Source organism: Peromyscus maniculatus, chromosome 3 (genome assembly GCF_049852395.1).
Source record: "Peromyscus maniculatus bairdii isolate BWxNUB_F1_BW_parent chromosome 3, HU_Pman_BW_mat_3.1, whole genome shotgun sequence".
Classification (NCBI taxonomy): Eukaryota; Metazoa; Chordata; class Mammalia; order Rodentia; family Cricetidae; genus Peromyscus; species Peromyscus maniculatus.
This window is the reverse complement of record NC_134854.1, coordinates 93,552,593-93,564,473: the sequence shown is the minus strand read 5'-3', so window position 1 is coordinate 93,564,473 and position 11,881 is coordinate 93,552,593. Positions and strand designations below refer to the sequence as shown.

General features: G+C 46.1%; 1 protein-coding gene across 3 annotated transcripts in view; it reads right to left on the bottom strand.

Moving 5' to 3' along the window:
- Positions 1 to 3,293: 3,293 nt before the first annotated feature.
- The window catches only part of Chmp3 (charged multivesicular body protein 3), a 33,183-nt gene continuing 24,595 nt past the window's right edge, over positions 3,294 to 11,881 (bottom strand). For all 3 annotated transcript variants that reach the window (XM_006991003.4, XM_076566911.1, XM_042273446.2), the window contains 3 exons: positions 8,786 to 8,907; positions 5,262 to 5,376; positions 3,294 to 3,833 (listed from right to left, as the gene is read on the bottom strand). In XM_006991003.4, coding sequence (XP_006991065.1) covers positions 3,682 to 3,833; positions 5,262 to 5,376; positions 8,786 to 8,907 — 389 coding nt within the window. In that variant the 3' untranslated portion in view covers positions 3,294 to 3,681. The remainder of the gene's footprint in view (positions 3,834 to 5,261; positions 5,377 to 8,785; positions 8,908 to 11,881) is intronic.

The following is an 11,881-nucleotide window of genomic DNA, read 5'->3' as shown; positions in this document are numbered from 1 at the left end:
TGGGGTATACAGTGGTAATTTAGGTGCTCTAGGATATGGGATCAGTTTATTAGGCACCAAGTGGGTCCTGATGGGATGGCAGAAAAACCAGTATTTCTGTTATTGCATCTGTTACTGGGATAGAGGAGGGACAGACTGCAGATCTGAACTGCTTCCCATGATGCCACCAAAGCATGTGAGGGGAAAAAGAAATACATGGCAAAAATACAGCCCAAAATTGCTCTGCTCAGCAGGAAATCAGGAATGTGAAAACATGATCTGTTGTTCACTGAGTGCTTGGAAGACAGGCTGCCACTGTCATCTACCTGGGTAAAGTTTGATTATCGACAAACATACAAACTAAAGGGAAATGGGCAAGTTAATGCCAGTGTCACCTTGTAAAGAAACTTGGGGCTCATTATAAAGCATGCAGCATCATTGCAACACACCAGTTCTCCACAGATTTCAAATTATTTTTGGAATCTCAGTAAATTAAATCTAAAGTGTATATCAAGAAGCAAAAGACCCAGAATTAACAACATAACTTTAAAAAAACAAGACTACCAGGCCTGGTGGTACACACCTTTAACCCCAGCACTCACTCCAGAGGCAGAGGCAGAGGCAGGTGGACCTGTCAATTTGGCCAGCCTGGTCTACACGGCAAGTTCCAGGCCAGCCAGGGCTACCTAGTGAGAACCTGTCTCAAACAAGTCAAAGGGTGATATGACCTGACTGAGAATTACTATAATGCTGCTTTGGCTATCAAGCCACGTTTTTCTTTTGTGGCGCTGGGAACTGAATCCCTGCTAGGTAACTGCTCCACCACGGAGCTACATCACCAGTCTTTGGTTGACTGACTCGTTGGTTTGCTTGAGTTAGGGTCAATATGTAGCTCAGACAATCCTGCTGTCATTGCCTCCAAGTGCTAGGATGGAGTGTGCGCATGTGTCTCTCACACATGGCTTGGGTGGAAGAGGGGACAACAGAACAGGGAGCCCAGAAGTAGAGCCGCGCAATACAACTGATTGATTTTGGGAAACAAAGTGCAGCACGTTTTACTTTGTCATTTGAGACCAACACCTGACGAAATCAACTCAAAGGAAGAAAGACGACTCTTAGCTCAGCTTGAGCCCAGAGCTAGTGGGCCTTCTCTTTTTCCCTTTCACTCTGCATATGCCCCTAGGGACGGGGGAGGTAGGTCTTCCCCTGTTGGCACTTCGCTCTGGAAATGCCCAGTAGTGTCTCTCAATCTAAGTAGATAAGATAACCATATATATATATATATAGACTGGCAGAAAGGCTTTTCAATGAATGATCCTGAACTACTGGATATCCACATGCAAAAACCAACAAACCTACACACAGACTTTTATAAACACCTTCATGAAAACCTTTGTAAAAGTCAACTGAAACTGGATTATAGACCTCAATCTGAACACAACACAAGGGCCAGTAAGCTGCCCCAGTGAAAAAACATGCTCACCTACAAACCCAACTGCCCGAGTCGGATCCCCAGAGCCCATATGGTGGAAAGAGCACCAACTCTTACAAGTTGTCTTCTGACTTCCAAATGTACACTGTGGCTCACATCCCACCACGATAAACACATGTAACTAAAACAAGACAAACTACTAGGTAACACAACATTTAAATTGTGTGTGTGTGTGTGTATGTGTGTGTATATGTATGTGTATGTGTGTGTGTGTGTGTGTGTGTGTGTGTGTGTTGGTACTTGAGGATTGAACCCAGGACCTTGTACATGCCAGGCCGGTACTCTACCACTGAGCTACATCCCCTGTAGTGACACTTTAAAAAAAACAAAACAAGACACCAAAGGCATGATATACAAAATAAATAATTGAGAAGCAGGGTTTTATTAAAAGTAAAAAACGTCAGCTTTGAGCAACTGTCAACAATGAGTGAACAGACCAGAGAATAGGATAAAATCTGATAGACGACTGGTCCAAAATATGGAAGAGGACCTTAAAGTTGAGTGATCAGAAAACAATCCAGTTTATAAAATGAACAAACACCAACAGTGAAGAAATACAGGTGGCAAGCTGGGCATGGTGGCAGGGCAGAGAGGTCATGAGTTCAAGGCCACTATTTCAACATTCTCAAACAAAATACAGAGAAGGCAAGTATAGAAACAGATGCCCAGCATGCTTCATCGGGGATTACAGATTAAGACACGGTACCAACACAACAGAAATCCCTCATGACAAATGCTGCCAAGGACGCAGAACGGCAGAACTCTTCCTCCTAGGAGGTGGACAGTGTGCTATGCAAGGCTGGTGTAGCCTCTTACAGCCCCAAGGATGTGCTGACCACACGTCCTATGGTTGAGCTCCCTGGTTTCCACAGGAATTAATAACTCACACACAGGGAAAGTGCTGCAGACATTGCTTCAGGTTTAGTGATAATCCCCAAACTGAGGGGCAGTCCTGATGCCCTTCACGACAAGTTTTGGTTCATCCAGAAAATGGAATGCTGCTCACTGAGAAGAGCTGAACAATCAAGTCATGAACCCACACAGAGGAAACTTAAATGCTCATTAGCACATAAGGGAAGCTAGTCTGTAAAGCTGGAAAAGGAAAACCCACAGAGATAGTCAACAGGCCAATGGATGTCACGGGACCAGGGAGGAGGGGATGAACAGAGCACATAGGGTTGTTTTTGGGTAACAAAGCCATTCTGTACCACAATAATGGTGGACACAGGCCATTGTACATGAGCGTGTGTGACTTCAGCAAACAGCTGTTCTCATCTGTGAAGACTGCATGAGACCAATCATGCCAAAGAGCTTTTCAAACTGTCACACACACAGTGCAACTGCCAGGTTACTTCTCAGTGCATCTAAAGCATGTCGTGGTGTGTATGTTTCAATGCATAACCAAAGCTTCTCGCTCGTTAGCTCTTCATATTCATGGTTAGGCCATGTCCCTGTGTGCAAGACCCTTGGCTCCCAGCGAGAATGGGGGGTAAGAGTCCTGATCCCAGAGCTGTCTGTTCCGCATGACACTTGCCATGGGGAGGAATGACTAACAGCTGCAAAGCTACCCACGTGTGCACAGTGCGTTGTACAGTTCCCCAGCCAACACAGCGCATTACCAACACCCACTGGTTAAACAGATGACAACTGCCAAGAGTGGCCCCCAAACACTGTCTGTAAGATCAGGACCAGCAGCTCCTGAGCAGAAGGCACTTCTGCTGAGCTCCCATGTTCTGATGCCTGGTGACGGCACTTCCTCTTTCCAGGGCCAACACTGAGACATCTGGGAGATCAACACCTTGAGTTCACTGCACACGACATCTACAATGAGACCAAGAGCTAAAGTAGAAGTTTATTGACATCCATTTACGTAGTATTTTACACATACACACCAGTAGAGAGTCCTCAACATTCAATTGACTCTTCTAGGAACTGCTTCATGAGAAAATGGGTTTCTTTGCCCTCCCCCAAGAAAGATACTTCTGCTATTTATGATCTTGAAAATAATGCATTTGATTACACCACCTTCATAAAAACAGTCCTTAAGACCTCTGCAAACAGTGAAGATATACTAGCAAAGAACCCTCTCCAAAATGCAATGCTTCACAACAGAGGTGTAGTGCAAGAGATACAGGAAACGGGGACTCCCCGGAGGCTGTGCCCACACCTAGACGAGGGCACCACAGAGCTGAGGCCACAACTGGGTGGCCCTAGCTTCGGAGTGTGGCCAGCCGGGACTGCATGGCCTCCAGGTCCTCTTCATCCTCCTCATCCTCTCCCTCTTCTGAGGCAGCCATCGCTCCGATAGGTTCAGGCTCAGGAAGGGCGTCGGTTACTTTACTGGGTGCTTTGCCCAGGGCTCCTAAAGAGAGAGTGAACAGCTTAAACACACTGCATAAGGAACAAGGTCCTCGTCTTCCCAGCCTCCTCTCATTCAAGGACCGCAGTGGTGGAGCTGCTGTCCAGAGTGGAAATTTGCTTCCTCTGCCTACACATCTCAGCTGAGAGAAAGAACCGTGCAGATGAACAGACAGACTTGTTACGTTGCCCTGGAGTGATCCTGCCTCAGTCTCCCAAGTAGCTACTACTACAGGAGTAATACCACCCCCACCCCCAAATCTTAAGAATTTTAATGTCTAGACTATTGGGCAAGGTGCTGTATACTTGAGTCCGCATACTTGGGAACAGAAGGGTTACTTTAGCTCAGGATTTTGGGGCCATCTTGGGCAAAATAGTGGGACCTCATCTCAAAAAAAAAAAAAAAAAAAAAAAGTAATTCTAAAGTTTCTAGTTTAAATTTCTAAATACTACTGAAAATCTAATTTTTAATTTCTCTGAATAAAGTTTAATTGTTGAAGCCAGACTGGGTGGCACAGGCCTCGAATCTCAGCTAACCGGAAGCTCAGCCAGGAGGACAGAAAACAAGGTTCACCTAGGCTACAGAGAGGTTCAAGGCCAGCCTGAGCAACTTCATGAGCCCCTATCTCAGAATACAGGCTGGGGAGACAGCTCAGCAGTCGGCTGCTTGTTGGATGTGGGAGGCCCCAGGTTCAATCCCCAGTGCCACCGGAAACAAGGTCAAACAAACAAGCACGTTGTTAGGCAGGTGTGGGGTCCAGATGAGGCAAGAAGAGGGTCTGAGACCAGAGAGACTTCAAAACACCAAAACAAATCCAATAAAGAAAAAGTAAAAGAAAATGTAAACTATTTCCAAATTTTCATATAAAATAGTTTCTCAAAATACCTTTTTTCCAACATTTTAAAACAAAAATTAAATCCCACCATTTTATTAAGCATAAAATTCAGAAAACTCGCTGGGCGGTGATGGCACACGCCTTTAATCCCAGCACTTGGGAGGCAGAGGCAGGCAAATCTCTGTGAGTTCGAGGCCAGCCTGGTCTCCAAAGTGAGTTCCAGGAAAGGCTCCAAAGCTACACAGAGAAACCCTGTCTCGAAAACAAAAACAAAAACAAAAAAATTCAGAAAATCCAGAATTAAAAAAGTTATAAAGCTCCCAGAAATAACTATTTTTGTTTATTCCTATATTTAATAGACATGTTTTATACTAAAGTCGAGTCTATACTGACTCAAATTCCTAACAGCTGTTTTCAGGTAATGTGAAAATCAGGAACTAAAAATCCTTTGTTTCTTGAGAACTGGATATTGCTTTACTGTCCATTCCTTAGGAAACACCTTGCATACTCTAACACAGGACAAATGCAGACGGAGCCAGTGTGACTGACCGGGAAGGGGTGAGTCGGGGAGGGCCGGAGGGCTCTCCTGGCCATACCTGCTGTGATTTCAAAGAGGATTCTGTCGATCTCCATTTCTGCTGCTTCTTCCATTTCTTCCTGGTCATCCATGCTTTCAAATGTGTCCTCTAACATTTCCTCTATGATTCCAGCCTGAACAGAGAACAAAAAGCCACCCCCCTCAATGTTACATCTGTTCCCAACACCCCTGGACGGCAGCAGCAGGAGGTCTCTGAGTCTAGGCCACCTTGCCCAGGTGACAAGGAAGGAAGACAGGTGGAAAGGAGACCCTGGAGGATGGCCTCTCTGCAGACAACGACCCAGAGGGAAAGAGTGCTCTAAACGCACTCCCAGGCCTGGAGCCTGCAGAACCCCAACTATGGCAGCAGTCCTCAGCAGCACACCCCTGAGCGGCTTGGAAAGCAACTGGCCTAACACTGCAAATAGGACCTGAGAGGGCAAGGGTTGAAATGCAGGATCAAAACTGGTCGGAGCCACCGGAGACAACAGGACAACAAAGGCACAAACATGGAGGGACTAGAAAATGCTCAAAAAACATCGCAGCATGGCAGGTCACCGCTGCTGGAGGAGGCTAGCTGCTGGTGGGTGGGTGCGCTGAGTATCAGTCCATCACCAAACCCTGATCACCTCTTCTTCTCCTCCTCAAGCAAAGTCACGAGTTCCTGACCTCAAAGCAAGGCCAATCACTTTACTGGAAGCCTGTGCCTGGCAGCCTGGCGGTCAGCCTTCTTTTCAGAAAGTAGCAAGGAGGCAGAGGAATGGCTTGGTTGGTAAAGAGCCACAAAAACTTGGGGACATCTTCAAATCCCCAGAACCCATTTAAAGAGCTGGGCATTGACAGCCCACATGCACCCAGCACTGTGGGAGGGGAAGTGTTTTGGGGAGGCAGGGTGGTCTCTGAAGCTACCCGACAGCCTGAGGAGCCTCAAGTTCAGTGAGAGTCTGTCTCAAAAAAGCAGTGGAGAGTAATAGGGGAGGGTACCCAATGCCAACGTCCGCTTCCACACGCAAACACCCCAACACGTGTGTATGTACCATCATCCAACAGTGCTCATCCATGTGTGTGCATGTACACACTTTAGAAACAAGGAAATAGCAAGGGACCATTGTGAGGCACCAACAAAAACCTCTCCCAAGTCCCCAACTCCGGATGAGGCCACTCAGTGTCCATTAGCAGAGCAAGAGGGTCATTAGAGCACCCTCCCATGTCAGAAAGGGGTCCCGGAGGAGCTACCAGAGGGAACCCTAGTGTCCTTGCAAACCAAGAGGCACCGGAGGCAGGAATGGCTCTGGCCTCTGCTCCTGTCCCGGAAACCCACTCACCTTCCAGCCTTTGTGCTTCCTGATCCAAGGTGACTCCATGACATGGTCTAGCTAGTCCTCACCCAATTCTAGATCCTTTCCCTACTCAAATGAACAAACTCCTATCATGGTCACCAAGGTGGAGCCCTACAGCCCAGCTAACTGGAAGTTGTTTCGATGCTGGCGTCTACTGTTCAACAAACAGCACTTGGGAGGCTGTAGCATGAGGACTGTTTGTAGCTTGTCTCAAACAAAACAAAACCCTACCGACTAAGTAAAACCAAAAAAACTCAAACAAAAAAAGGGGATCAATAAATAACTGTTGCTATGGATGATTGATAAATAAAGTGTTGACTGGCCAGTAGCCAGGCAGGAAGTATAGGCGGGACAAGGATAGAGAATTCCGGGAAGTAGAAGGCTGAGGCAGGGAGACGCTGCCAGCCGTCATGAGGAGAAACATGATGTAAGATACCAGTAAGCCACAAGCCACGTGGCAACTTATAGATTAATAAAAATGGGTTAATTTAAGATGTAAGAACAGACAGCAAGAAGCCTGTCACAGCCATTCAGCGTATAAGTAATATAAGCGTCTGTGTGTTTATTTGAGTCTGCGTGGCTGCCAGTCCAGGCGGGACTGGAGATAACTCCAGCTACAAACTGTTGATTGGTTAAAAGAACTTAGCAGAATCCAAACTGTAACTTCCCCCCTCATTCTGAAGAAAGAGGTTATCATTTATCTACTTCTTCATTTAATCAGCAGTGATTCATCAAATTCCTGGCCTGTGTAACAGAGCCAGGTACTGGGCAGAAATGCAAAGTCTAAGAACATGTCCCCACTCTTTTAAAGATGGGTCACTATGGACAGCCTCAATATACACCCAGTCATGTATCACTATTGGCCTCAGTCCCTAGAATCTACAATATACAAGCTCCCTTCAAATCATACTTTTAGTGTTCATAAACCACTGTGAAAAAGATCTGAAAGGTTTGTTTTTGTTTTAATAACTCATTCACTCATATTTTGGGGGCTACGTAAGTTAAAACATGCAGGCCTGGAGTCACTCCAAGAATTATGCCATCATCTGCCTCTACTGCACAGTGATCTCCAGTCTGAGTACATACCAGATATAAAGGACATGCCCTCCTGATCCATTCCCTGCTAACTGCTATTGCCCAAGCCTCTTCTTTCTAAAGAGCTGAGCCCTGGGCTCTTACGATATTTTTCTATCTGTTCTTCTCCAGCCCTTCCACACCCCCTCTGCCTGACCCCAGTGCCCAGTGTATGGTTCACATTCACAGATAAAACACTGTGCAATGCAGAAGGAGATCCACGCACAGGAATTTGAGTTGTGTACTCTTGGTTGTTAAACCACAGGTCTAAACTAAGAAACAGCATCATACAAGATGTCAGCTCATGAGGAGGGCAGACACACCTGTGGTCCAGCTCCAGACTTATAACCCGAGAGACCTTGGGTTGCCTGGCAACTTCAAGACTCAATGCCCTATGTAAAATACCCCAAAAGAGCACCTGGAGAACAAGATAGGCCAAACTGCCATGTGCTATCAGCAGTGCTTCATTAACAATGCTCTCCTCTCATCCCTGGCCCGTCTGGGGGCCACTAGTATAGTTCCCGCCACACCCTTATCCTGAGGCTGGCAGGTACCTATATACTTTCCATTTGGTTCTCAGTCTCTCCTTTTTGTGGTTAAAAAATGCATCAACAACTACAGCCTGCAGGCCAGATCTGGTGTTTCCCAAACAAAAGAATTTGGGCCACAGTCATTTCATTTAAATGCTATCTAGGGCTGCTTTTCCAGACAGGCAACGCTGAGTTGTTACGAGAACGGCCATCAAAGCTAACACGTGTCTGTTATCCAGCACTGTAGAGAATGCAATCACCTCCCTGCCAGCTTCACTAACACCCTCAGAGCAGACAGTAAAATGAAAGTTTCTTTGTCTCTTCCCTCCTGCTGGAGCCCACAGACTGCATCACTGGATGTTCCTCCTCTGGAGATCTAGGCATGCGTGTGCTTTTTCCCCACACTTACAATCCCACCGGTCTCTGCTATGCTTTGCACAGCAGTGGTTTCAACCGATAACATCTGCTCCTCTTCTCAAAACACTGTGGGCGCAGCCGCACTCTCCCCAATCACAGCCACGCAGCTCCAGCCCCAGCCTCAGCTCCAGCTCAGAGGACCTCTCAGTGGTTTGGAGAGAAAGCACAACTAGCCCAATCACCTTCATCATCTCTTTGGACAGCTCCCGCATGGTGGCCTGGATTTCTGGGATCTTCACAAGACTCTGCATGGCCTTCATCACTTCTGTGCTCTTTTGCAGGGAACCAGCTACTCTTAGGACCGCTGAAAAGGAAAGGCCGCATCACCCAGGATTGTTCAAAAGACAGAATGCGCAATGAAAGAGTCCAGCTCAGGGCTGCTCTAGCAGGTGGACTACCAAACTCACTGCCATGCCTTTATGATATATTCCTGTGCTAGATATCTGACAGGTCATTCTTTGAAACGAAGTCCTACCTAGCTGTGCTGAGCAGTTTTATGTCATCTTGACACAAGCTAGAGTCATCTCAGAGGAGGGAACCTCAATGAAGAAAATGCCTCCATAAGGCCAGGCTGTACACAAGCCTGTAGGGTGTTTTCTTAATTAATGATTGATGGGGGATGACCCAGCCCATTATGTTGGCACCATCGTAGGACTGGTGGTCCTGGGTTCTATAAGAAAGCAGGCTGAGTAAGCCACGATGAGCAAGCCAGTAAGCAGCTCTCCTCCATGGCCCCTGCATCAGCTCCCGCCTCCAGGTTCCTGCCTTGCTAGAGTTCCTATCTTGACTTCCTTTGATGATGAACTGTGATGTAGAAGCAGAAGTCAAATAAACCCTTTCCTCCCCAACTTTCCCCAACTTGCTTTTTTTTATTTATTTTTTTTTTTTTTGGGTGTTTCACTGCAGCAATAGAAACCCAAACTAAGACACTGGAGTATTATAGTGTGAACTCTCTGAGCAGTAACACCAAAGGGCCACTGTGGAGAGTGGTCTGAAGGTCTGCAACTGACCATCAGGGAGGGAGACTTAGTTTGACACCTGGAGACAAGCTGCAAATGAGAGGCAGGTTCTACACTAAGATATGGACCACAGTGGAAAAGAGAAGACTTCCAGCTACCCAAGCAGAATCTCCCACCCACTAGATGATGGATAGTGCCTGTTCTGTGAGGAACCTGTTGCTGGTCCTCAGAAAAGTGAGATAAACAGAGGTAAAACGGAGTAAGGTTATGTGAATCAACATACAGGTACAGTTCCTGCTAGAGAAGTCTTCTGTGGTCTCACACTGTATGTATCTTCTTTCCAAGAAACTGTCATAAAAGCAAATGGCCATTCCTCCCTCGGTGTTCATTATTAACATGTCAAGTAAAGAAGTGAGCAACCCTCCTAATGTGTTACGGAATTCCAAAAGATTTCAAGTTCCTAGAATCACTCACTTACTATAAAGCAAGCTGTTCACTGAAAGCTACACACTTTTCCTGTATTGCAGTACCTGGCTAAGGCAGGAGGCACTGAAAATTTAACTTTGGCAGAATCCAGACCCCAGGAAGCTTTCACATCTGCATACAGTGAGCTATCTGGGACTAGAGAGCTCGCCCTGGTGATAAGGATGAAGGAGAGCTTGCAGGCTGACCAACCTAGCAACCACCCAGGCCCAGAACCAGGGCTATGAATTGGTCCATCCCAACATCCACCCCATCAATGATCTGCTGGAGCATGGGAGGGGCTGGTCCTGAGACCCAAAGTTGCAGGACCTCCAGTCCCAGTGAGGGCCTAGTATTAACAGTGTAGCAGAAACCAGAGGCCTCAGACCAGACCAATGACTCACCGCAATGAGTAATCCACACGATTACTCTTTTTATTTATTTATTTTTATTTGGGGGGGAATGAGTGGGGTTGAGATGCATAATGTGAATTTCACAAAGAATCACTAAAAAGTTAAATAAAAAAAAATCAACATAAAAATCAGTAGTAGTTCTTTTTCTTTGCTTCCTGGCTTCTTGCCAGTGTTTTATCTCACCCAAAGCGCAAAGCAACAGGGCCAAGTAGGCAAGGATGGAAAACTCCAGAACTATGAGTCTGGAGTAAAACAAATTGTTTCTATGGACAAATAATGAACCACCTAGACAGGAAATAAGGAAAACAATCTCATCTACAATAGGACATGAAAACTTAAATACTTAGGAACTTTTATCATAAGAATATAAATTAGTGCAACTACTATGGAAAATAATACAAAGGCCATCCCTGCTGGCACATAGCTATAATTTCAGCAACTGGGAGACAGAAACAGGAGAATCACCCTAAGCTTAAAGTTAGCCTAAATGTACAAGGTGAGTCCTCGGCCACTTAGGCTACATAATAGCCAGGTTATACTGCAAAACTGTCTTTGTTAGGGTTATTATTGCTGTGATGAAACACCATGACCAAAAGCAACTTGAGGAGGAAAGAGTTTGTTTGCCTTATATAGCCTGAGTCATAGTTTACTGAGGGAAGCCAACAGAGGAACCCAGGCGGGGCAGGAAGCCAGAGGCAGGAGCTGATGTAGAGGTCACGGAGGGGTGCTACTTACTGGCTTGTTCAATCTGCTTTCTTATAGAACCCAGGACCAACAGCCCAGGTGTGGTACCACCCACAATAGGCTGGGCCTCCCCCATTAATCACTAAACATTAAGAAAATACCTTACAGGCTTGCCTGCAGCCCAGTCTTATGGAGGCGTTTTCTTTTCTTTTTCTTTTGGTTTTTGGTTTTTTTGAGACAGGGTTTCTCTGTAGCTTTGGAGCCTGTCCTGGAACTCGCTTTGTAGACCAGGCTGGCCTTGAACTCACAGAACTCCTACTGTCTCTGCATGGAGGCATTTTCTTAATTGAGGCTCCCTCCTCTTGGGTGACTATAGCTTGTGTCAAGCTGATATAAAACTAGGCAGCACAAAGAGTCTGTCTCAAAAGACAAACTGAAGAGTCCAAATAAACCTGCCATCCATAGGTCAGGGATCTTGGTTACAGTGACACCAAACTAATAAAACAAGAGAATACTACACTCAGCTTAAAGGGGGAGGAAGTCCTGTCACTCATAACAGTATGGATGGATCTGGAAAACATAAACATCAGTGGAATATGGGAGACATAGAAAGCAGATGGCACACACCACCTCCATGTACATGGTAATAAAGCTAAAATCACAGACATGGAGAACAACGGCTCTATCTAATGGTTTCCAGAAGATGCCAGGCACGAGGGACTTTGAAGGGGGTAAATGAGTGTTTCTGACCAAAGGGTGC